Source organism: Acartia tonsa, chromosome 11 (assembly GCF_053477335.1).
Source record: "Acartia tonsa isolate MP-2025a chromosome 11, ASM5347733v1, whole genome shotgun sequence".
In the NCBI taxonomy this organism is placed as follows: Eukaryota; Metazoa; Arthropoda; class Copepoda; order Calanoida; family Acartiidae; genus Acartia; species Acartia tonsa.
Genome location: NC_137270.1, coordinates 25,476,636 through 25,504,536, shown reverse-complemented (window position 1 = coordinate 25,504,536; position 27,901 = coordinate 25,476,636). Strand labels below are relative to the sequence as shown.

Below are 27,901 nucleotides of genomic sequence, written 5' to 3'. Positions count from 1 at the left end.
ATATTAAATTCGATGCTTATCAGCAATTTCATCAGCTTTAGAGCTTACACATGTAAGGGGAATCTTTTACCAACAAAAATTGAAGCTCATCTCAAATAACAGCCGATTAAATTCTATCCTCTTGAAAAGACGGACGATCGGACAACAGATCTATAGTATAGATGTATATACAGATAACTACCTCACTCTCATTTTCCAACGACCTTATTCGTCTGCTACCAAATTGTGTTCTGCTACTTGGCTGTGTTAATATAACCCACATCATCGGGTAAAGCTATCATTACAGACATGAACACTTATAGAGTTTCTGCGCTACTAAAATGTATAAACGGAATAGTAGCTTTCGCAATATTCCGTAAAATTGTAAAGTTTCTAGTTAAATACGCTTTTTAAGTCTCTTAATGTTGACCAAACGCATATTCAAAAACAGTTTATTTGACCTAATAAGCGCATTTGACTGGAATCTTACTCACAACTTTACGGAATTTTGTAAAAGCTACTATTCCATTTATTCCCTCTTACTCCCTGTAATAATATTCATGAATAGAAATATAAGAATAGAAGCATATTCTGAACCCTTTTTTCGTCAAATCTAAGAAGAAACATTTCTAGCAGACAAAAGTATTGTTTACTTTCGACTCAAGCTGATGTGGATTCTTAAAAAAATGATAGACTCGCTACTCGATAGTGAGGCAAAATTATTTTTGTGAAAAATCATCCAAAAGCACATTAAAAATCTACAAAAATTAAACAAAATCATATGTTAATAACGCTTTTAAGATTTTATTTAATTTTTGTAAATTTTTTTATTCGATTTTGGAGGATTTTTCTCAAAAATAATTTTGCCTCACCAGCGAGTAGCCAGCCTAACTTTTTAAAAAAGAATCCACCTCTGTTTGAAGCTTTCAAATTGAAGACGAAATTTTGGGGCAATTAATTCTGATTCTGCAAAGCTTTCTACTAAGAAAATATGACTTTTATCTATGAATGAAATGAAAAAAAAACATGCATTCGTAACAAAATGTGTACACAATTTCAACTAATGAGATTAAATGTATGTACCGATGCGATTCTCCTATTGGCTCAATCAGACATTACCTCTCTTTCTTAGTACCTTTATTTATTCATGGAAAAAGAAGTAGGCCACTAACAAGTTTACTATGCGCTAGAATTTCATTCAGGGAGGGAGGGGACACTGGTTAATTAAATACACTGAAATCCAAAGTTTTCTAACAACGTTCTATTATACGTTGACTAAAAATCTTCAGGTACTTCTAATGAATTTTAATTGATTGGTTAATACTCAAAATTTAAAAAAAAAAACTTTTTTACCTTCGCGTCTCATAAAATTGAATTTGATACCAAGAATTTAAACGCTTATGAATAATGCTGCACAGTGCAGGTAAGACAAAACAGAGGTGAATTCTTTAAAAACTAAAAAAGTGAGGCAAAATAATCCCCTCTAAATTTTTAGAGAGCATCACTGATTTTAGTGAGGCAAAGAATTTTTAAATTTTTTTTAAGAATCCCCCTCAGGTATCTAAAGGGATAAGAAAATAGTAGAAAATTTGATATACATCCCATTCCCCAATGATGATACACAAAATTACCTCTTCTGACCGATCAAAATTAATAAAATGTCCCCAAAGTTATTAGGCCAACGAATTAGAAAAAGTTATTAAAAAACTTTGATGACTAGTGTAATAAACAGCCCATTGTCTCCTTCCTTCCAGCTCATGAATAGTGCTGCACAATGGGTTCAAGAAAGGATTAATGTTTATTTTCTAAATATGCTAAGAAAAAGTTTTAAAAAATACATTAGAAATATGGATGAAGAATATATTTTGACATGGCAAATACTGTTGTTTCACAAATTTCAAGCATAGGGAGAGTTCTTTGGCCAAGAAACAGGTGCATTTAATTTCAATTCCAGTTGATATATATCTTTTCAATAATACACAAAATAAATTTAATATTTTATTTATAAAAATTATGTCAAAATTGCTTAGATAACACTAATAAAAACAACAATCACACAAGTTAGTTTCATTACAAAATGTATGAAAATATAAAAATAAAAATATATATGATAAAAGTGCTAAAATACAACATAAAAAATGGTAAAGAGACGAATGGGATGGCAGACAAAAACGTTATACAAGTAAAAATTTGCTTTGTTAATTAAACGTTACTTAAAATCACAAAAAAATTCTAACAACCCTCTTTTCGAATATATTGTAAGATTTTTTACGTCTACAATTCTTCGCAAACTAAGAATTTTGGTATAGATAAACTTTTGCCTACCATCTTTCTTAAAACAGGTTCAATAGTTTTAAATGCTAAATTTGTACAAAAATATATTCAAATATAAAATTACTAGCTGCTACACCATAGAGACCTCTAGGGGCTTTTGAGGTGGCAGAAGGGAGGGGAGAAGTCGACCTCCTTTTTAAATTGTAGTTTTTAAAAAAAGTTTCGCCATCCTTGTGCGAAGGGAACTCCAGTAAGTCAAATAGTAGCGCCGACTAGCGGCACTTAATATTTTTGGCATTTGGACGGTGATGTTACCCTCCCCTAAAATAGTTGTGAACCTTCCCAGGAAATATGAGAAGCTACACTGTAAAAAAGAACCGGTTAGCGAGATCCTTCAAAACAAATATACAAAGATCCGGTTACTTTTATATAAGGATGATGATTCATTAATTAATATTTCATTTTTTGGCCAGTCTTTGAGCTATGGCAGCGACTAAACCAGCACCACGACCTAAATAACAAAGACTTGTAGAGTGTCTGAACTGAATAAGCAGAATATAAATATATGTGTCTATACAAAATTATAAGTTAATTTGTTACAAAACTGCTTACGGACACACTTACATTTTTAGAACTTTGTTATATAGACGCTTTGCTCATAACGTAGTACTTTATTATCATAGGAATCAGCTCCAAAATTCAGATAAATAGAATAATTATATTACATAATAATTGTTGTGAAAACGTTGAAATCAATATGTTTTAAATGGGCGTAGGGACATTCTGGTAACGATTATAGATTTGCTACACTTTATGAACCTACTTAACTACTACAAGAATCACCATGCCAAGTTTGAAATCGATAGGACAATTCTAACATGCCTAAATTAACTAAAGGAGATATCCGTTCGGGACGGACGGACTAACTGACAGACGGACGGACCGACAATTATAGAAAATCTTCGCTTTTAAAAATGTAAAAAAAATGTGTACCTGAGCCATCATCGGAGAGTCCAAAGTTAAAGTTTTTATCTGTCATCTTTGTCATCTTGTCAATTATCTTTCCTCTAAATTGGGAAAACAAATCTTAAATTAACAAGGAAAACAACATCCATATGTAGCGAAGCACAAAAAATCATGGAATGGACAATCTATAATACAAAATAGCTTGATGTCTGTCTGTCCGTCCGTTCCTTAAGATCTCGATAACCACTGAACCGATTGGATTCTATTATTCAGGAAATATAACTACTGGTTCTGTGGTAGTTTTAGGCCATTTTCTTGGGGGGTGGGACACCCACAACCTCCCCTACAAACAAAAAAATATCCCCCATATTCTTTTTTTCCGAAAATTTCAAAATCGAAGGGGGGGCATCTCAAATTTTTTTATTAATATTTTTTTTAATTACCTCTTTGGGCAAAGCCCCTAGAGGCTAGGGGCAAAGCCGCTAGTAAGTAAATAAAGAATGATAATGAAACAGGTAGTTTTGAAATCAACATTAAATTTTAAGAATGTTTTTTTTTTAAATTTATGAAATTCTTTATTTCAAATATAGCGCAAATGCAGTTTTAGGTAACTAACTCTGACATCTGTGATTGAAGAGCTTAAGTGTCACACATCATTCAACCAATCAGAGCGCAGGTAGTTTTCAATCCACCAATCACAGATGTCAAAATTAATTAACTTAAATTATATTTGCGCTTTTAAATAAAGAATTTTATTAAAAATCCTTTAAAGGGAACTATCCACGAATTTTAAGCACCTTCCAGCATTGATCCATAGTATTTTTTAGTGAATATAATAGGTTTATGTTTAATACTTTGTTTATCGACTAAAAAGTTAGGTTTTACCATTGTTTTATATGAAATAAACTTTTAAATGTACAGCATTTTTTATGCAATATCAACAAACGCTTTGTCGGGTTCAAAGGACAAAATAAAATAACACAACAGAAAAGCATCAAATGTTGTAAATTGCACAAGTACATTAATTAAACTGTTAACAATATTACAAGTTACCAACCCTTTATTTAGACAGTTTGAACTCATCAAACCATTTGATGATATTGCACCAAATAATGCTGAACATTTCAAAGTTTTTTCATAAAAAAAAACCATGGTGAAACCTAACTTTTTAGTTGATAAACCAAATATTAAACATAAACCTCGTATATTCACTAAAAAAATACTATGGATCAATGCTTAAAGGCGCTTAGAATCACTTGCTCTTGAACGTGGATAGTCCCCTTTGATGCAGATTTCAAATATCCTGTTACATTAAAATTGTTTCCATCTTATATAGTATAATGGACAAACTGACTGAATGAAGTTATAGAAGTGCAGTTGTCATAACAAAGAAAAAAAAAGAGAGAGAAAATAAGTTTTAACTTTTATGTATTTTAAATCATGACCTACATACTAAACAGACGGATAAAGAAGAGACTGACGGACAAACACAAGTTAATTACGGTAGCTGGACAAAATGTCTCAAAAAATCAGCCTTGTGACGACGTCATAAAAAAGAGAGATTTTCCATCTCTTTATATGGGTTTTCTTTCCCCTTCTCCTCTCATCTCCCTCATTTTTATGGCGTCACATGACTGATTTTTGAGTCACATTGTCCAGCTACGAACTATATAATAGCTCTACTTCTCGAAAAATACAAAGAAAATTTTTACTGCTTTTGTATTTGACAATGAAATTATTTGAAAGAAGGAAACTTTGGCAAATATAAGTAATGTTAAAGACAACCAGAGTCAAGTTTTGGGATATAGAAATGTATTCTTAATATATTTTTTCAACAAAAAAGCTATATTGATACTTAATCCAGGCGGCGGACATTAGGCTGTTTTTTACACTAGTACCAAAAGTTTTATACTAACATTTTCTTATTCGTTGGCTTAAAGTTTTAAGGACTGTTATAGAATTTTGATTGGTTGGTTCATTAAGTTGAGTGTCCAAATGTTTCAACCACTTATAGTAATCTACAGTAGGGAATTTTTTGTGTATAACCATCTGGGATTTACATAAATTTATTGGCCATTGTCTTGACCCTTAAGATTCCTGGACTATTAATTATTGTAAAGATTAAGAATATCGCCAATTTTGGACCAAGGCATTCTCCATAATCTAACTATTTATGTCGCACACCTGTCATAGTAGCAATAAGAACCATTTTTAACATACTTTGTTCTGACACGATGTTTGGTCGAAATTCGAATCAATCATCGATTCGACATCGAGCGGATGCGCTATACCATATGTTACGTCACAGTTTCGATTAAATTACAGACTAAAGTCGTGCAATTAAAAGGTTACTACTAAAATATTGCTTACTTGAGTGAAGGGTGGTGTTTGTACATGGAGCCAGAAGCTGCAATTGTTGTCATTGGACGGTCAATCCTAAAATATTTTCTCGTATTCATTCGAATCCGGTGGATAGGAACCGGTTCTCATCCATACGAAAAAACTATGTCTGGCATCGTATTATATTCAGCTTTCTATGAATATAAAAATGTACAATCATAAGATTAAAACCAGTTTTTTTAGCCTGTGCCTTCGGCACCTCCGGGCTAAAACACTGGTTTTAATCTTCTAATTGTACATTCTATACCCGCGGAAAGCCGTTTATAATACGATGCGAGAAATAACTATTATTTCAGTAAAAAAAGCAATTTGATGTCTGTCTAAAAGTATGAGGTAAAAAGCCACATACGGCAAACAATCAACTTGGAATATAGAAAAAATAGGGGTTTAATAAATTATCTAAGGTGGATTCTTAAAAAAAATTTGCCCCACTAATCGCTTAGTGGGGCAAAATTGTTTTCGTTAAAGATTTTTCGTTAAAGATTTTTGTAGATTTTTTATGTGATTTTGGAGGATTTTTCACGAAAACAATTTTGCCCCAGTAAGCGAATAGTGGGGCAATTTTTTTAAGATTCCACCTCAGCTCTGGTTTATTTTTTAGGGATGAAGGTTACTTTTATTGGATTTTAATTGGTTGGTTCCAAACTAGTAGCGTCAAAACTTATAAACCAATAGTTATAATCATCATAGAGGGTATTATCTTATCCTTCAAAACTCCTAGGAATTCGAATCAATAGAGATTAATGAAGGAACTATAAAACTAAAAGATGAAATATTTTTTTTAAAACCAGATGAATTTAGACTTTTCAATACATCCTATTTTTTAAAGCAGTAAGATTTTGTTTGTAGCTTAAGATACAATTTGCTTCTCTATATTAGGGCCCTAGGAGTGTTTTAAGCCAGGTTTTAAGCTATTTTATTTCAATTATTGGTGCAATGGTAGGGTTATTGGCTATTTTTTGCCTATCTCTTCCCCTTCGAATATGGAGACCCTGGATGCTAAATAGTACAAAATAAATTAACCTGAAAATAAATTGATTAATATCCTTAAAACTGACCTTTCCAGAAAGAAAGCCATGGGTGTAGCCACTAGTATACTTGTCCTTTCTGTCAATAGTTCAACAATATATTGCAGAATAGAAATATTGTCCTAAAAAAATTATATATAGAATATAGATTAGTATTCTCTTTATTAGACTGATAGGAATAAGCTTTTGCCTAGGAAAATTGGACCTTCCAAAACTTGAGTCGCTCGTACTTGGAGAATAAACCATATGTGACTCAATAGTTAATACAAGCAAAAAAATCGTCTGCTAGAAATTCCCTTTAAAGTCAGACGAATACTTATGCTATGCTAATTGGCGATCTAAGGTAGTAATAATTATATTCCTAAAACATATAATTATTTTTCAAAATGATGACAAATTAAAACAAATAAAAAATCTTATTTTCAGACGACATTACCTTATCTGTATTGCAACCCAAACGTTCTAACAAAGTAACTGTGTTCTCAGTTTTCTCATTCAAAATATCCTAAATTTTATCAAAACTTTTTTTAATTCAAGTTTAAGAACAAATTTCATCTTAAAATTTTTCTCTAATATGGGCACATAGGCCTCTAGGCGCACCTGAGGAAAGAGAGGAAGACGACCCTTCATTTTCCAATTAGAGTAAAACACTAGAGGGAGAAAGGGTTAACTAACTGTAACTCCCCATCGCAACCACCTTGCGCAACCTTTCTAATGGCTCATTGAAAATCAACCATTGGTGTCGCTTATTAACACAGCCAAGTAGCAGAAAATAATTTAGAAGCAGACGAAGAAGGTCTTTGAAAAAGAAAGGGAGGTAGTTGTCTGTGTACATCTATACTATAGATCTGTAATTTTCCATCATAATTTTCATTTTTAAGAGTTGATTTCTCTTGGAAGGGTGGAGTTATCTTTACTGTAAAGAAGAACCCAATCGGTCCAGCGGTTTGCGATATTCATTGCAACATACACATAAACACACACTGTTAATTACATATTTGGTTAAAAGAAATGTACCTCTGAGATCTTTGAAGCATCTTCAGTTGATATGGAATCCTTTTCATTTAGTTTAGCTGGACAGTCTTGAAGCAGTCTCTTCTCGTATAGACTAAATAATAAAAGTCAAATAAATAAGAAAATATAAAAGCAGTCTTGGGACGGTTGTCAGCCCATTAATACCAGTAATTTTAAAGATCTTAAGCTTTAGACCAAAAAACATACTACTTTAAATTACACTAGAGACTACGCCCCTAGAGGCCTCTCGGGGCACTTGAGGTGCAGTGGAAGTTTGGGGGAAAGCAGCCCCCCCCCTCCTTTTTTTCTAGGAGCGATTTATCTCACTAATAGTTTCCCAAGGCTATGAGATGCCAAGGAAAACTATGTCGGTCTAGCGGTTAGCGAGATCCTTTGCTACACAAACAACATATACAGATAGTTACTTACTGTGACTAGAATTATACCTGGCGAACACAATTCTGACCAGCTCGCCAAAGTATTTTCCAGCAAAATATTTTTCATATGTAAATGAAGCAGGGAGAAGGGAGTTTTCATCTAGGATTCTGTCCCACTCTAGAAAATAAATCCAAATTTTTACTAAAACTAGAGGCCTCTAATGGCACTTTTGTGGGGCGGGTATTTTTTGGTATGGTGGAGGAGTTGACCATCCCTGATTTTAAATTTTAGTTTGAAAAAGAAAAATCTAAACAAAAATTGGGGGGGGGGAGGAAATTTATTCTAGGGGCGATTTATCTTGGGAGGGTTATGGAACTCTCCCACAAAATAGTAAAAAAACTTTTAAGGACCTAGAAGAATATACATTGTAAGGGAGAACCATATTGTTTTAGCGGTTAGCAAGATCATTCGGTACATAAATATACTGCTACTTTTTAATGTCACAATGTGTTCTATTTTTTCCATTTAGCCGCAGCTGGCTGGCCACCCAATTATAATTAGTCTACAAAAGTTTTAAAAATCCATTCAACTTTTGTGTTTAACAGCGTAAAATTACAGCCATAAAATGTCATTGATTGTTTTGGGATTTGATTCAGTTCAAAGACATTTACAAAAGTTTTGAGGAAAATCATTTATGATACGAAAGTTTTTTTTTCAGTTTGGTTCAGAACCGATTCTAATCCAATGGAAATTTATCGGATTCTGAACCATACTGGAAAAAAAGTATTTGAATGATGCCTGTCTTGATGAAATCGATGGAGCCATTATCTCCAAAAGCTCCCCATTCTGGATCAACAATTACATACTCAAGTCCTTCTTTACTACCAGATTCCCACCTAAAATAATTATAAAGAAGTTATGCTTAAAGAAAAATAATGTTTGCATTTCAAATATTGCATTTATCTGATATATGCTAGTTTAACAAGTATGTCCATATTTTTAAGACAAAATAACATTAAATTTTTCAAGAGTGCTGACACTCTAAAGTAACGGTACATGTTCGTACATGTTCTATAAAATTTTGAACTTTTATAGATCAAATATCGTATTATTTTGCCCCAACAAACCTAATAAACAAAGCATATAGCAACTAATGATGTCATTGTTTAGGCAGGGAGGGGACTGTAATCTACACTGGACGGTAACCAAAGCTTTATAGTCACGGTATTCTATTCGTTGGAACCAAAATTTTGGGTCCTCTTATCTAATTTTGATTGGTTGGTTCCAAACAAGTAGTGTCAGAACTTTTAACCTATAATTTTATTCTACAGAATAAGTAATTAAAAATGTTTATAATATCATAATTTAGAACATATATATATCAATTTATCAACCATTGTCTTTTCCATTAAGATCTCTAACGAGTATTGGTTGCAGGCTTCTCTCAAAACATTACCTTTCAATACGTTCAACTTTTTCCAGGTATGCTCCATTAGATCCAGTACTGAGTAGGACAGATATTCCAGTGTCAGGATAATCATGAACACCTGACATATAATTATATTATTAGATCCAGTACTGAGCAGAACAGATATTCCAGTGTCAGGATAATCATGAACACCTGACATATACAATTATTAAGTAGACACGCACCAACGACGCTCCAAACAGAAGCTTCACAATAACAATATATTTCACTCTTTATATTGATTCCAAAGATACAATTTGATACTGAACAATTTCATTGTAAGATATTGCGTAAGTTCTAGGAAAAGGCATTCCCCCTACTCTTACTATTAATGTCGCGCGTCTGACATAACAGCAGTAGGAACTATTTTTGGTACTACGTCAAACCCTAGATACGTCAAACAGTAGATGCGACAAACGCTAGACAGACAAACAGTAGACAGACAAACCCTAGATATGACATACGCTAGATACGACAAACACTAGAATGCGACAAACGCTAGAATATGACAAACACTAGATTTTTTCTAAAGGCGACAAACAATAGATACGACAAACGCTAGAATTAATCCTATTATGTAAAGTAATACGCTTTTTTGTCTGTTGCGATGGATCTCACTAACCGCTAAACCGATATGGTTCTCATTTACAGTGAAGCTTCATATGTGTCCAGGGAAGGTTTTTAACTAATTTTGTGGAGGGTATCTAACCCCCCCCCCCCCAAAAAAAAAATTTTTTTTTTTTCTTTTTAAAATTTAAAAAGAAAATGAAATAATCTTTTTTGTATGTAGCAAAGGATCTCACTATACGCTAAACTGATATGGTTCTTCTTCAAAGTGAAGCTTCATATAAGTCCTGAAGGTTTTAAAATAATTTTGTGGAATTTAAATTATATTGCCTATTACTGACTAAAATTATAAGGTGATTATTATTTAAAGTAGTGCCTGTGGTAGGGGTTTGTAGAAGGGTGACAACACCTCCATTTAAATTTGAATTAGTATTGCCTGCATTCCCCTATTTTTCCCCAAAATGAATCGCTGTACTGATTCAAAGACAAGGACAATATTATATGTAAGTAGTGCAGCAACATTAAAGCAAGATTTTTTCTCTTGTAATAAACAAGTATTGTTAGTATGAATCTAAAAATAAAAATTTCATTATAATTGAAATTATTTTATATTCATCAGATTTATTTGATTTAACCCACGGCCTAGGTGAAATAAATTTCTGTAAAACGTTTCAGTCAAGCAACGGATTGTCAGAATTATAGATATACATACATACACTTACTACTAAATAGCTGCGCTGTTGAATAAGTGTAGTAAGGCGAAGTCATAAATGGTCAAATAATTAATGCTCATAAAATATTGCTCATCCTAAGTCCGCCCATTTATATCTCCCTTTGATGTTTAAACAAAGCAACTATAAAAAAAAACTTTATACAAACATGTCATTTAAAAATAATTATATTTAAATTACTAAAATTCTTTATCTCTTTAATTATATTAGACTTAATTTGATAAACCTTCTTTGATGTATCTTATAACTGTTAATGACTATAAAAACAAAAAAATAACACATGCTGGTTTAGTTTTAACTGTATTGCAAAATCACCTTTTCATTGCTATATCCACATTTTCTGCAGGGAAGGGACAATGATAGCAGAGCGAGAGGGGACAATGGGCTGTTTAGTACACTAGTCCCCAAAGTTTTAAAAGAACGTTTTCTTAATCGTTGGCTAAACAACTTTTGTTACTTTAATGAATTATGATTGGTTGGTTTAATAAGTTGAGTGTTCAAACGTTTTAACCACTTATTTTTTGCTATAGGGGATGTACATAGATTTTACGGCAATTATCTTATCCAGTTAGATCCCTGCATTAATAGAAATATAAATTTAGTATTAATGAACGAAAAAATTTACAAATATTTTATAAGTTTATATTCTAGCGTATGTCGCTTCTAGTGTTTGTCGCACTTTACAAATTCTACTGTTTGTCGTAGTCTAGTGTTTGACGTATCTATCGTTTGTCTGTCTAGCGTTTGACGCATCTACTGTTTGTCTGTCTAGCGTTTGTCGCATCTACTGTTTGACGTATCTAGGGTTTGACGTAGTACCCTATTTTTATGTCTTTCTTAAAGACGTGGATTTGGCTGAGAATCAAACTCATCACCTTCCCGACGACAAGCGGATGCACTAGGTGTTAACCATTAGTCATGAGTTATAGGTACAAGAATAGAACCATGTATGTATGTATGTAGCCTTGATTCTCTGAAGTTAGGATTCAGATGCACAAGGAGATTGGAGGTGAGAATCCTTTGACTAATCCTAGAATGGTAAGCTTCGTGCACAGCTGAGTGTATTCTATGTTACATCACAAGCTGACCCGCAATTCTCGTGGAAGCTACTCAATTATTACATCACCCTGGCCTAGAGTTTCGGCAGCCACCCTAATTAATGGCACTCTCATATGGATGAGGAGCATGGACGAGACGAGGGAAAGCATGATTACAGTTGCTTGATAGGTAGGATCCTAACTTCCTACAAATCTCCCTCATACAACCAGGGTTTCGGATCCGGATCTGGATCCGGATCCGGATCCGCAAGGATCCGCATATTTTTGGGTCCAAGGATCCGGATCCGGATCCGCAAAAAAATGCGGATCCGGATCCGGATCCTTGGACTCAAAAAAATGCGGAAAAAATGGAAAAATCTACCTAAATTTATATAAAATCTCAGACATTCTCTTGATGAGAGCCAATCTTTAAGGTTTAGGGTCAGACTTGAAAATTAAAAGTAATTTTGACTTCGAATTAAAGAATAAATATTTTTGAAAAATTTGGTGATTTTATTTTTATTGTCAAAGATCCGGAACCGGATCCGCATCCGGATCCGCACTGACCCAATTTGGAGGATCCGGATCCGGATCCGGATCCGCAAAAAATCAATGCGGATCCGAAACCCTGCATACAACCTAAGGGCATCTCAGGGAAGGTTGCGTGATTATATTCTGACAAATTGCAACAGTTTTGTCATCCAAGTGCAATACCTATGAGGGGACTTGAACTCGGATTTTCCCAACCATAGCGTAGTGCGCTAACCACTACTCTATGGGACACCCTAAATAGAACCATCATTTATGCTCCCGACAAGTACCAGCATTACCTGCCACTAATGTTCCAGTAGCATCATTTAGGATGGCAACAACTTTCACATTCTCCAATCCAATCTGAAAATATATCCTATTATTTAAAGTAGTATGGGCAGTTTGTCTGAAGCTTTAGATCTCAAAAACTACTGAACCGATTTAGATATCTTTTTAGGTGGGCTTAACACAGCTCATGTGATGGTTTTAGGCTATTTTATCTTCAGATTTAAGTAATGGAATGGTTTTAAGCATTTTTTCAACCCCTCTCAGCTCTCTGCCTTTCGAATACAGAGGCTAGGGTCGAAACGAATGAATAATACATTGCACAGTGAGTTAGCAGAATATTTAAGATATTTATCGGACTCTAATATCGAAGGGAAATATTTTTTAGAGAAACTCAGAATCTTCTTTTCCACAAAGGGTTATTTGACTGTAAAAAAACTATTTTTGCTCTAAAAACCCTGAAAATAATCCTATTTTTTTTTTACCGCACAGCACATTGTACCAAAATTAATAACTTTTACCTTTGCCAAGGAGTTGTTTAAAAGCTTGACAGCATCTTCCCCTGGTAAAAATAAAATAGTAAGATGATTATTCCTGATTAATATCTCTAAGGACGGTTGATAACAACAAAGGGCCAACATTTTATAGAATTATCTCATTCTCAAGGCATTAACATCCCAAATTTACGGACAACTAACCTTTTGATTGCACGACCTTTGTCTGGGGAATTCCTTACTGTGCATGGTAATGAAATGTGCCTGATTTGGACCAGGACATTCTCTGCAACAAACAAATAATTTTTTTTAAAAGCATGTTTACTTTCTAAAGGGGTAGTTTCACGAAATGCATTTGAACTTAATTTAGTGAACCGCATATTTTTTGCTAATAAATGGGTTTAACTATATTTATATGGTATATATTTGAAAAAATTTCAATTTTCTACCACGTAGTTTTGAAAATATCAAGACTTGAAAATCGTCTTTTTGTGATATATGCAATTTAAAAAGACGATTTTCAAGTCTTGATATTTTAAAAACTACGTGGTAGAAAATTGAAATTCTTTCAAATATATGCCATATAAACGTAGTTTAACCAATTAACCAGGAAAAAATATGCGGTTCACTAAATCAAGTTCAAATGCATTTCGTGAAACTACCCCTTTACAAATCTAGTACATTTCTCACGAAAAAGTTTAAAGCCTTCCCATGAAATAAAAGAAGCTTTAATTAAAGGAGAGTTATATAGGTCCAGCAGTTATTGGTACAAACAGACACTTATACATCTTGTTACTTTATTATAAGGATATTTATACAAGTTTAAATTAGGGGTAAGGGGGGGGGGGGGATAGCAACTGACAATATATTTGATATTAGGCCTACTATATAAATTTAAATACAAATACTCTGAACCGATCGGGTTCTCCATAAAGGTAGATTTTCATCCCGGTCCCGGGAAGGTTTATAACTATATTGGGGCAGGGTACAACCACCGTCCCAAGAGAAATCACACAAAAAAATCTAATTTAAAAAAAAATATTTAAGAGACTTCTACGCAACATAAAGAGTTATTGGTTTAAACAGACACTTGTACATCTTGTTACTTTATTATAAGGATATTTAAACAAGTTTAAATGAAGAGGGGTGGGATAGAAATTGACAATATATTTGACATTAGGCCTATATAAACTTAAATACAAATATACTCTCTCTGTCTCAATATTATTCTAACCTTTAATTAAATTCGTCTGTTTATCTTTGATAAAGTTTAATTTAATTAAAAGTATAATTTCCATTAGTAATTGAGGAATTTATAGACAGAATAATTCATAGAAACTAAAGTTTAGAATAAGGACTCTGAGAAACTAATAATAAGAACAAAGACGTCCAAAATTAGCGAAGATGTTTGATATGGACGGGTAGGAGATGTTAAGAGAGGTGTAAGTGAAGACAAGTTAATTTTCTCAAGAATCTAAAGGGATAAGACAATGGCCGATCAATATCCAATAATAATGCACAAATTAACACTTCTGTAGACTACAATAAGTGGTTGGAACGTTTGGACACTCAAGTTAATGAAATCAAACACTTAAAATTCAATAAAAGTCCCCATAGTTGTTAGGCCAACGAACAAGAAATCTTTATCATAAAACCTTGGGGACTAGTGTATTAAACAGCCCGATGTCCCCTTTCTTCCTGGAATTATCTCACATTAAAAAAATAAGGGATGCGGAGCCGCCATATTTTGCTGGAGCCGGAGCCGTTATTTTCGTTAAAAAAACGGCTCTGGCTCCGGGTTAGCTTTAAAAATCTTTTATTAATTATGATTTGGTAACTCTGTTGTGTCGTGTGCAAATGCCCCTTTTAAGTTTTTTAAGTTTATTTTTCGCAAAAAATGAACTTTTAAAACCTTTAAAAGAAAAAAATGGACTTATAACAAAAATTTTGTTGAGCTTTTCTTGATTTTAGGCCGGAGCCGTTATATTCAGAGGCAGCTACGCGGATTCGGATTGAGAAGCTTTGCTACTAAAACTGTCTTTTTTTGTTTAAAATTTGTACTTTTTGTGATATAAATACCTCTCCCATTCCAGAGAATAAACTAAATAAATACAAGTCAATGACTGAAGAATTCTCTACTAGCTCAGGAATTTTAAGGGATAAGACAATGGATGAGTTAGTGTACAATCAAATTATTAGGAGACAAAATTTTCCTCTCTAGAATAGTAGAAACTGCTTGTTTGTTCAAACAAATTAAGACCTATAAAATAGAAATACGTACCTCTCCCATTCCATAGAATAGGCTAAATAAATACAAGTCAATGACTGAAGAATTCTCTACTAGCTCAGGAGTTTTAAGGGATAAGACAATGGATGAGTTAGTGTACAATCAAATTATGAGGAGACAAAATTTCCCTCTCTAGAATAGTAGAAACTGCTTATTTGTACAAACATATAAGCGAACTAAATTGACGACAAATTTTGCCTGGTCAATATATCCTATTATTCTATATCCATTGTTAGTAAAAAGAAATTATTTAGATAAATTGTGCTGTAATGAAAAATAATATTGTAAAAATTATCTTTGATTAGTTCTATTTCCAGCTCAATTTGCTCTTCCCATAGTTGTGGATCCTTATCCGGATCCGCAAGGATCCGCACTTTTTTGAGTCCAAGGATCCGGATCCGGATCCTTGGACTCAAAAAAATGCGGAAAAAATGGAAAAATCTACCTAAATTTATATAAAATAGTCACTTACAAAGACATTCTCGTGATGAGAGCCAATCTTTAAGGTTTAAAAGTATTTTTGACTTCGAGATTAAGGAACAAATATTTTTAAAAAAAATTTGGTGATTTTATTTTTATTGTCAAGGATCCGGAGTCGGATCCGGATCTGCACTGACCAAATTCTGAGGATCCGGTTCCGGATCCGCATACAATCAATGCGGATCCACAACTCTGGTTACAAGAATGACAAAATATTGAATTGCCAGCGGCTAAACCCATAGAAGCCTCTAGGGGAACTTGTTGGATTAGACCCCCTCCCCCTTGTAATATTATGGAAGATGATAATTTCTCTTGAGAGGGTGGAGGTGTCCTTCCTATAGTTATAAACCTTATCAGGACCTATGAGAAGCTACATTGTATTCATTCGTTACAAACACATAGACTCCTAGACATTGTTATTTTTATAAACGGATTACAGTTCAAAAGATATTAAAACAATCCTTATGATAAAGTAACAGGATGTTTGTTTGTCTGTGTGTCTGTTTGTTTGTACCGAAGGATCTCGCTAACCGCTGAACAGATATGATTCTATTTTACAAGGTAGCTTCTCATAGGTCCGGGAAGGTTTATAACTATTTTGGGGGAGGGTACCACCACCCTCCCAAGAGAAATCACAAAAAAAATCGAAAATAAATTAATATTTGAGAGACTTGAAAGCAACATAAAGAGGTATCGTAGAGACTTGAACAAAAAAATATTTAAAGTGCCACTAGAGGCCTCTAGGGGCGTAGCTGCTAGTAATTTAATAAAGTGATAAATAGTATTAAATTTTTGGGTAAATTTCGTTGAGAAAAGGCAATAACCATCGACAATGAACAATGGTTGCTTTGCAATACGAATTTTCGCAGTCTCACTATTAGTATTTAACACTCAAAAGTAGAGTTGGGTCGGAAACCGGATATCCGGCTGATTTATAATGCTTGATATCCGGTATACGGCCGAATATCAGGCAAATTACCGGATATCCCGCCGGATAACCGGCATTAGAAATCAGCCGGATATCTGGTATCCGACAAAACCGGATGTCCGGCCCAACCCTACTTTAAAGCAATTTTTTTTGCTTGGTTTTAAAAAGTTAACCCATTTTCATTATGACCCCAAATTTTTATTATATTTTTATTTTAAATCTTGAATGGAAAGTAAATGGTCGACTTTTCTCAAATCCCTCTTGTGGCCTAAAAAAACGTAACCGCTAGTTCTTAAATATAACACTAGTACCTATTCTATATATCAAATTGAATTACGTTTCAAAGTTCCTGATCCCCCTATGTTTGAAATATTTATAGGAAAAGACAGTATCTTACAAATTGATTAGATTTATAAAGGCAGGTATCACACACACAAACACACACCCACCCACACACACACACACACACACACAAAGGCAGGTATCAATATATGACCGTGCAAATGGAATGTGAAGGACGGCTAAATAAACTTTTTGTTCTGCTCAAAATCAGGGTAAGGTATTCAGAAGAAGAAAAATCCGTCAAAAATGAAAATAAAATAATTGGTCAAATAGTTTGAAACTGCGAGAGTTTAATTTGAACCAACCAATCAAAAGAAGTACTAAAGATTTTTAATACAACGACTAGGGAAATAGGTTTTAAAAACTATAGGGGCCAGCTTAATTTACGGTCCAATGTTACATTACGCCCTGGGGTTTTACTTTTAGGCAGAGGACATTATACCGTTAATTACACGGGTACCCAAAGTTTTCTAACCACGATATTTTATTCACTGGCTCATACTGTGGGTACTTTTAGGGAATTCTAATTTGTTGATTTCAAACTAGTACCTTGTATCCAAACTTTTTAATAATTAATCTATATAATTAAGGGGTAATTTGGGTTTTCATCATTGGGGATGTATATCAATTAATCGTCCACTGTTCTATCCATGGAGATTCTCGGGTTTTAGGTATAAACATGGGGAAATGCAGGGATCTAAAGAAATAAGACAATTGCCCGATAAATTGATGTACATCCCCAATGATTATACACAAAATTATCCATTCTGTGGTTAAAATTTGGACACTCAACTAAATGAACCAACCAATCAAAATTCAATAAAAGTCTCCAAGGTTGTAAAGCAAACGAATAAGAAAACGTTTTAATAAGACTTTGGGGACTTGTGATGTGTAATAAACAGCCCATTGTCCCCTCCCTCCCTGGGGAAGTGAGATATGATAAGGGGAATTCCCAGACATGGATTAAATTGTTCATTCAATTAAAATCTTGGAATACTTTACCGTTTACAGGGTCATTACTTATTTTAGAAAATAGGATTATAACTTTGTAGATTCAATCTTAAATATTTATACTCATCAGTTACAGGAATCTTATTCAAACATATAAAAAAGTATTAACTAATATAATCTTCAGATTGGGTAATTTTGTTTATCAGCATTGGGGATGTACATTAAATTATCGCCCGTTGTCCATCTCTGGTCCCCAGTCCAGTATCTAAGCTTTACTGCTCATGTCATGATTGTTTATATATGTTCATTAAACTATTAGTTTTCAAAAACCCGCGAACGTGGCTCAACACGTAGCGCATCCGCTCGTCGTCGGGGAGGTGATAGGTTCAAACCTCGGCATGACACGCGTAATAACTAAAGACGATAAAAATAGTTCCTACTGCTGCTTTGTCAGATGCGCGACATAGGGGGAATACCTTGGCCCATCAACATGCGCATTCTTATTACCATGCACAGTTACAACTTTTCAGACAAAGGTCGTGGAATCAAAGGGTTGATTGGCTGTTGAATGTTACTTAATATAATATATGATTTGCTGTATTCCCTTGATGATCACTTGAAAATCGAAGGAGAATCCCGCCCTCACGAGGCATGGTATTTGTTTTCAAAAAGCTTTGCTACTATTGAATATAATCAGCTTTGTACAGAATGTCCTTGAAAATAAATATTCCAACTTACTAATGGATATAAAATACGTGGATATATTGACAGGGTAAAATTAGTCGTCATTTATGTTGCTAGTATGAACCACATGTAATGGTCAGTTCTTTGATCTAGTAGGAGGAAGGGGATGGGGTAAAGTGGGTGGATGGTGGATATTGTTATCTTAGCCAGCTAAGAGTATCACTTTATTAGAGTACATGCAAATATGGTACAACATCCAAGTAATAATATATCCATTAACTTACCTATTACTCCGGGACAGCTGAAACTCTTGGTCCAATTAACTAAAATTAACACATTTAATTGCCTAATTAGAGAACAGGCTAATGGGATTTATCATTTAAAAGTTTTTAAATTCAGAATTTCTCTGTACAAGCGGTTCTTGTCTTATTCAGAGTGTTTGTTTTTCTAAAGTAAAATAAAAAAAATATTTTTCGTGCTAACCCACTTAACATTGACGGAAATCAACCATTAATTGTCGAGAAAAAAAAATAATTCCAAAGTACTTTTAATTGACCAGCAGTTTCCCTTAAAGTACAAAGTCGAACACAGAAACCCATCTCCTCATTAAGAAATAAATTGAAAATGTGGGATGGGATTGTGAATTTTTCCGTGTTTTACTATTATGGGTAAGGTTAGGTTATATTTGGCCAAGCCAAGCATGGTTAGGGCATCCTACACTTTTTTCCTTTTATTCTCTCTATCTTAATTCTCTATCTATCCTACCCCTTTCAGGTCACCTTCGTCCTTTTTTTGAACGAGGAATGTAATGGTTTGAATTAAGAATAAGTCACAAATTTTCTATGTTTGACATATAAAAGTACTAGCGGCTGCATCTTTAGCATTTAGGGACTTCTTATTCAAAGGGGGTGGGAGTGGACATCCAAACAATAAAACTTGAACCTAAAATAGCTAAAAACCCTCCTGAGACCTATGGAAGTGGAAAGCGACAAACAAAAACACCTTTAACAATTTATATAATAGGATTAAATTACTATGGCATTACAATAAAAAAGTACCTAACATCTAAACGAAATATAGCTTGCAAATTTAAAATCTAACTAATATTAATCAATGCTTCTTTTAGAGAATAAAACAAGGATGAAAACATTCTTAAGGAGCGTAGCACAAAAAAATAATGGATGGAAATACGGACATTTATGTTTTTATACTTCAAAGGACCAAGTAAAATATATATTGGATGCTCATGGAATATGGAATCTTCAATGAAAAGTTTCAGCAGTATATATTAAAAATCACGTCCGCCTCCCTAGCGTTACGGACTAACGAACGGACATTCCGACAGAACAAAATGAATTATAGAATAGCTTCGCTACAAAAGAAAATATGTTTACCTAGGACACCAACGTCAAGTGCATGTTGAATCATCGGAAACGAAAAAGTGAAGCCAAGACTTATAGGGCTACTTAAATCAACACTAAAAATATTTATAAATAATTTATTAACGTTTTTAATTTAAATTTTTATGCTTAACTCTCAAATTTGTCAATCCCTTCGGGTCAAAACTCTGTACTACAGGCCATTATTGAAATACTTTGCTTCAGATAGTTGCTCTGTTGTTTTTATGTAAAAGCGCGAAGCGTCAGAAATTTTCCACTATTTGACAATTTCGAACATAACTAAAATTATAAAGCCATTACAAGTCATTTTTTTGAACAATCACTTTGTTTGAGTCTAAAGAACACTTAAGTAAGACCATATAAATTGTTCTTAATCTACAGCTGTAATTTATGAAAATGACGATTATATAAGCTATGGCCTGCAAGCAACTAAATTTGGAAAAATAATTTAGGGGTTAAAAGAAGCATAAATTGAAATCATATAATAGACAATTTTACACGAATAGAAAAAAATTATAAATGAATTAATCGTATAATTTTTCATTTTACTATCCGCGCAAAGCCGACTCTAATACGATAAATAACTATACCTGTATTTTGAACAGAAATCCTTGATGCTTTCAGCAAGAAAATCAAACAGATCGGTTCCTTACCAACAAATCAAAATAAACAGGTCATCAAATAACATAGATTTATTAGTTTAAATGCTGTGCTGGACAAATTGGAAATATTTTAAGAAAGCATCAGCTGCTAAAGCTTCAGCCAAAAGAAAAAAAACATCAAATTGAATCTCTGCCAAGCAATTATTTAAATCTGCAACTGTAGCAAAGCTGATATTTTCACCGGCAATGTTTTAAATCAGCGACTGCAGCAAAGCTAATATTTTGAGCGGCAATTCTTTAAATCTGCAACTGCAGCAAAGCCAAACTTTTTTAGCCAAAGGTAAAATGAATAGCTGTAGAGTAGTTACGCTATATAAATTATGTATAACTATACACTATGTGGGGTGGGTGGTACTTTCATACAAAGTACCGGTTAAGCATTTACACCCCCCCCCTCAAAAAAAAAATAGATTGAAAGAATGGGAGGTTTCCTGTGATACCTTAACCATGTGAGGCTTCTGGTATCCAACATAACCCAACCTAACCTGACCTAAAGTAAATAACAAACAAAAAACTACCCCCCCCCCCCTTATTTTTAATTTATTTCATTGTTGGGGGGAGGGGAGTCAGTACTCACCAGAGTATTTTGTGTGAAAGCTTTCACTATAGTGTATATGTACGCAGGGAGGGAGGGGACATTGGGGGCTGTTTATTACACTAGTACCCAAAGTCTTATGTCTTAATGTTTTCTTATTTTTTAACTTAACAACCTAATCGACTTTTATTGAATTTTTATTAGTTGGTTCATTTAGTTGAGTGTTTAAATGTCTCGACTACTAGGTGTAATCTACAGAAGGGGTAATTTGTGTATTAAATTACCATTGGGAATGTACATTAACTTGTCGGCCATTATCTCATCCCTTTAGATCCCTGATATGTATGTGAGTGTGATAGTGCGCCTAATCTAAAATAGTGAAGCAATATTGTATAAAATAGTGTCAAATGTAATCCTTATACAAAAGTAAAAATATGTGATCTGTGCCGAAAGACCTCGCTAACCGCTGAACCGATATGGTTCTCCTTTACAATGTAACTTCTTATAGGTCCGGAGGAGGTTTACAACTGTCTTGTTGGAGGGTACCACCAACCTCCCTAAAGATATCGCTTCTATTAAAAAAAGAACCACCCAAAAATTTTTTTTTTACTTTTTCTTTTTAGAACAATAATTAAAAATTGGCAGGGGTCTCCCCCATCTCAAGTGCCCCTAATATTCTTGTTCTTGTTAACTTTTTATTTCCTATGTCCCTTTCCCTGTATGACTATATGACCCCCGACAATATGCTACTCTAAGTTCGATCATTAAAAAATAGATTCATTCTATTACTCGCAAATAAATAATTCCACTAATTCAAGCGAAGAAATTTTAAGATAATCTTATTTTCTGAAAGCTTGTAATTCAACTATCTATGTCCGTTGGTACGTCTTTTTGTATGATACAATTATCCTATTTATCTGATTTTGTAATAATTATTCCTAGGACAACCAGAATAATTTTATTGGCGAGGCATCTCAATAATCAAATCCTTAAAATAAAAGTATGTTCTTTTACTATATCCTGTATGAACGCAATTTAGCAACAAAATGTTCTGACAATCTACAAAAGTCATTCTTCGTTTCCTTCTAATTTTAGAGCTTGACTTTCATGATGTTGTAATCTTTATTTTTTAAGAATCGACTTTGAGTCTGTCCTGTCTCTTTTTTTCTCCCTTTATCTGCAGTGGCACAATTAAATAAAGAAAAAAAGAAAAATTATTAGGGTTGTGTAGAATGTAGATGTATTTAATTCAGGGAAGGGACTTTTTGACTGTAAATTATAATGGTTACCAAAATTTAATTAACATAATCTCTGATTCGTTGCCCTAGAATCATTAGGGACTTTTTAATATTTTAAAAAATATTTGAGGTGTACAATAAATAAATTGTTTTATCCAAATAAATATTCCTGATATGCATACAATTTAATAGGAAAGGACAAGTTCTTTATAATCTTGATATAAATGTCTAAAACTTTTGCTTTCTTATAGGGCACATATTTTTTGTTTTCCATTTACACTTCAAGAAAGATGTGCTATCCTCTCAGTCCAAAGATAAAGCCTATATACACCAGGTTTACGCAAACGTGTCAAAACGTCCCCCCCCCCCTCTCTGTTGTTGTTGTAGCCATGATTCTCTGAAGTTAGGACTCAGATGCACACGGAGACTGGAAGTGAGAATCCTTTGGCCAATCTTAGATTGGTAAGCTTCGCGCACAGCTGATTGTATTCTATACATTACAAGCTGACCCGCAATTCTCGTGGAAGCTACTCAATTATTACATCACCCTGGCCTAGAGTTTTGGCAGGTGTTCCATATTAAGCCACCCTAATTAATGGCACTCTCATACGAGGAGCATGGATGAGGGAAAGCATGGTTAGAGCTGCTTGATTAGTAGAATCCTAACTTCCTACAAATCTCCCCCCTTACAACCCTAGGGTATCTTAGGGAAGGTTGCGTGATCATAATCTGACAAATTGCGACTGCATTTGTCAACCGAGTGCAAAGTCTATGTGGGGACTTGAACTCGGTTTCTCCCAACCACAGCGTAGTGCGCTAACCACTACACTATGGGACACCCTCAACCCCCCCCCCCCCCCCCCTCCCTTATTCTTTCCCTCGACAAAACACGTTTAGCTTGCAATGTAACTTAAAATACACACATTTGAGCGCAAAGCTTACAGATCTAAGATATGTCACAGGATTTTCACTTACAATATCATTGTGGGTTTAAATCCTATCTTAACATATTTAGGGCTACATATTAGGGTGGGTCGATTTTGGACATTTTTTTTCTGAGGCCAAAGCGGGGATCTGCACTCAATTTATATAGATATAATACACCTCTGGATGATTTAAAATTTATCCTAAGTCTTAAAACCGCTGACGACCAGACATTCAATTGTATAGCTATTTGTAAATGGGAGTCAAAAATTTATTGAATCAGAACTATGGCTTCATGGTGCTCCCTGGAAATGCCTTGAGGAGCTGAGTCAGGAACTTTTGTCCGTTTCAAAAAATCTCGTTCCTAGCCTGAGAAAACCTAAAAAACCTCTACAAATTTGACAATTCTCAATAAACCTTAAAAATTTTTGGTTTTTAGTGATTTCTAAGGCTAGGAACGAGATATTTTGAAACGAACAAAAGTTCCTGATTCAGCTCCTCAAGGCCTTTCCAGGGAGCACCATGAAGCCATAGTTCTGATTCAAAAAATTTTTTGAATGTCGTCTTTGCATACTAATAAGTAATGAATTATATTTTTAAGTGGTCGTGTTCTAAAACTCAATTTTTTAAAATTCTTTTTCGGTCAGAAATGTTTTTAAGGTTAATTTTATCTGTTGCATATCCCCGCTTTGTCTAATTCCGATATGAACCCACCCTACTACATATATAGAAAAATGCGAGACCCAGAGTTGATAATACAAGCTTCAGCAATAGCATATTGTTAGATAAATGTATCTTTTGTTTCCAGCAAGGCAAATAAAATCCTCTAAATTAACATTTTCATAGATTTATTTTGATCCCTGGTCCATGTCTTAATTCGTCTCTAAAATACAAATAATATCTTTACTAATAGCAAGAATAGAATAATGCAATTGTCAACATAGAAATTGTCAGTAATACGATTTGTAATGTTGATAGTTTGACTTTAAAATAATTTGTGAATTCAAAATAATAACAACTTAGTTAACACAGAATGTATAGAAAATATATATTGACAGGGGAAAATTTGTATTGCTAATAGGTTGCTAATATGGACCTCATTTATTGGTCAGTCTTTCATCTAGTAGGAGTGCAGTAGAGGGGATTGGGTAAAGAGGGTTATCGTCATTTTAGCCAACTGTGAGTATCACTTTATTAGATTACAAAAAATCTGAAGCAACATCTAAGTAATAATATGTATATCGAATTTAAAAAGTAATGACTAAATAATATAGGTACATACCGCATGGAATAAAAATTATCTAAATTATAAATATTGCATAAAAATAAAGAAGAATTTTCCTCTTAACCCTAAAAGGTCACAATATGTGTTAAGTAAAATAACTTTCTATTCAATTTTGTCTTTCATATCTTACAGGAGTTTATTCTTATGAGCTATACAAATTGTAGTTTGTAGTAAAGATATTCACGTGCCTGACAGAGTAGTAGTCCAGTATTTCATCTGTTATTCTCCCATCCTTCAAAGTCAGCAGAATAACCCTGAACATTAAAAAGGAAAATATATTAAAAAGTGGGAGTGTTTAGACCTATAGGCCGCTAAACAGTTAAATATAGCTTTCCATAAACAGGCATTTATTTTTAACAAAAAGAATTGACACTAAATCAAAAAGTTTTTTGTTGATATTTTTTGGGGAGTTTCCAAATCTGTTTCTAGGAAGCAATGTTACGTATCTAAACAAAAGCGTGCAAAATGGGGGTTTATCCACATTCCACACCCCTTACAAAATCAATGGGTGTTTATACAACCCCCTGGCCAAGGGCCTAAAAAACCTAATACAGCCAAGGGGAGTATGCAGGTTAAAAAAAAGCCACACTCCCCTTAATATTGAAGGCTTACATGTTTTTTTTAACAGTACTGTAAAATCTTTCACTGAATTGGACTGCATTTAGTCCTTTGAGAATGTTGAAATTCTTGGTCTTAAAGATCTTTCTATTTGCCAAACTTGACCACTACCCCCTTGCTGTAAGTGCTTATAATGACAACCTTCGCTGATTATGAATCATAATGAGTTTACCTGAAGTTAGTGCCTCCCAGATCAAGTGCAAGAACCTTTCCATTTTCAGAACCGTCTAAAATATGAATTTGTATAAAAAATTATTAGCAGAAAACTGTACCTATTTACAAATTAACTTATTTTATTTAATAGATAAACTATTCTTTAAATAACTCTCTTTTACTGATTAATTAGCCATAAAATATCAGGGGAACGGAAAATATAACCCAACCCCCCTAAATAAATCTCCGAACAATTCAGAGCTCATTTCACCATTCAAAGTTTTAAGTTTGACAGGAGATCTTGTATATTTATACAACAAAAGTGTGTTTACCCAAACCCCCCACCAAAATGGCAAAAATAATTCTTACCCAACAGTTCATAAATGTAGGTATTCTCCATCTAAAACATTTCAGTAATTTTATTATTGATAAGAGTTAGTATCTAACTATCAACGCTGATCATTAATTATTGTCTTGTTAAGGTAAACCTGAACATCATCAAAGATTACAAAGTTTAATGTACAAAAATAGATATATCTATAGAATAAAGGACGTCATAATGTCAATCTACTTGTCTATGTCATATGTTTCATTGGGTGTATCAGAAAGATTTTAATTCTAATCACGCCTTCAGAAATTACAAGGTGAATGAATTTTGTCATAATCTAATATAAACTTTGGTAAATATCAGAAAAATGTAATAATTTAGGACGACGACAAAAGAAAATGCAAAATATTTATGTATACTTTCATTATATAAAGTAGTAAGTCTTTTTGTCTGTAGCTTAGGAATTCTAACTACAGAACAGATTAAGTTCTCCATTACAGGGAAGCTTCACATAGGTATTTGGGTGGTTTGAAAGCTATTTCATTATTAGTTTTAGGCTATTTTTCTTCTCTTCTCTATCCCTTCCAATAAATTACATAGTAGATGCAGCATTACAATAAAATGTAGAATATATTTTGGATTGGGTTTCTGAAATCAGCTAATAGCGTTGTAACTATAAACACAGCCAAGTCCCATACAAAGATAAAAAAAATACTTTGCTAGCAGACGAAAAGGGTCTCCGCAACTTGGGGCTGGTAGTTGTCTAGATTTTACATCTATACTTATTATACCTGTATAGAAGATTTTTCCAATCCATATTTTAAACCATTCTCTACTTCGCTTTTAAAAGCATCTCTAAAACAAATATTTTCTTATCTACTGACATGCAGTTTGTCATAAAGCTATTCAATATTATTATATTACACCTTAACTGCAACATGAATATAATAATAGTAAGTGAAAGTAATAGAGATGCTACGTTTTTGAAAATCTGTTAACATCTGTTTTAGGAAACATCAATCATCATGCACGTTTTAAATCGAAAGGACAATTCTAAATGCCTAAAAGGGGACTATCCACGAACGAGAGCAAGTGATTCTAAGCACCTTCCAGCAGTGATTCTAAGTGTTTTTTTGGTGAATATACTAGTGTTCTGGGTAATATCAATATATCGATTTAAAAAATCAAGTTTCACCATGGTTTTATATGAAAAATACTTTGAAATGTTGAGCATTATTTGACGAAATATCATCAAATGTTTTGTTGAGTTCAAAAATTCAAATAAAATAATACGCCAAACTTTACTTTTGTGTCACAGCAGTTTGAACTTAACAAAACATTTGATGATGTATAATAAAAAAATGCCTAATATTTCAAAGTTTTTTTCTTATAAAGCCATGGTGAAATGATATTACACAGAACCCTAGTATATTCACACAAAAAAAAACAACATTTAGGATGACTGCTAGAAGGTGCTTAGAATGACTTGCTCTTGTTCGTGGATAGTCCCCTTTGTGTTCCTCATTCAGAGGCGTTCACAAAAGGAGTGTATACACCACCTAGGCATAATTAAAAGGTTGTAAACAGCCCCCTTTTTTGTCCATCCCTACCCCATTGACAAGAGGATCTGCACTCCAAAGAAGTGTCAAGTGAAAATCATACCCACCCTAAATTTGAAGTATGTGCTACGAAAAAAAAAATGCGCGCTTGTATGACTTTAGAGTATGTTGAGGGGTTGAGGGAGGGTGTCAAATTTTCAGTTGTGCTTCTCGCAACCCTCTGGTAAAACTGTGTGCACTGCACGCCACTTTTCTCATTACCTACCTAAGTCTATCAACCCTGTCTTGTTGCAGTACAAGTGGACTCAGATGTTCAACTATTTTCACCTTCAGGTCAGGATCCCCTAAAACGGGCTCAGCTACGTTCATTTTTAC

At 33.6% G+C, this 27,901-nt stretch overlaps 1 protein-coding gene across 1 annotated transcript; it reads right to left on the bottom strand.

Annotated features, from left to right (window-relative positions):
• Window positions 1-1,964: 1,964 nt before the first annotated feature.
• Window positions 1,965-27,901, bottom strand: LOC145331705 (hexokinase-like). The gene is made up of 20 exons (XM_080176515.1): window positions 27,792-27,901; window positions 26,759-26,822; window positions 26,009-26,039; window positions 25,659-25,713; window positions 25,057-25,122; window positions 24,446-24,466; window positions 20,815-20,874; window positions 20,219-20,301; window positions 19,109-19,147; window positions 13,180-13,220; window positions 12,673-12,736; window positions 9,496-9,586; window positions 8,838-8,935; window positions 8,108-8,216; window positions 7,665-7,755; window positions 7,084-7,152; window positions 6,678-6,769; window positions 5,590-5,655; window positions 3,247-3,320; window positions 1,965-2,764 (listed from the first exon to the last, which is right to left on the bottom strand). Exons 1-20 carry the CDS (start codon window positions 27,893-27,895, stop codon window positions 2,712-2,714), a joined length of 1,371 nt encoding a protein of 456 aa, XP_080032641.1. The 5' UTR covers window positions 27,896-27,901; the 3' UTR covers window positions 1,965-2,711.

Bases quoted from the DNA above. Each gene is read 5' to 3' on its own strand.
- LOC145331705 (XM_080176515.1), bottom strand. From the start codon at position 27,895: ATGAACGTAGCTGAGCCCGTTTTAGGGGATCCTGACCTGAAGGTGAAA. The intron at 26,823-27,791 runs GTAGGTAATGAG...TATTTGTTTTAG, and splicing joins GACAGGGTTGATAGACTTAG to AGATGCTTTTAAAAGCGAAG. The intron at 6,770-7,083 runs GTAATGTCGTCT...TAATTTTTTTAG, and splicing joins TGGGTTGCAATACAGATAAG to GACAATATTTCTATTCTGCA.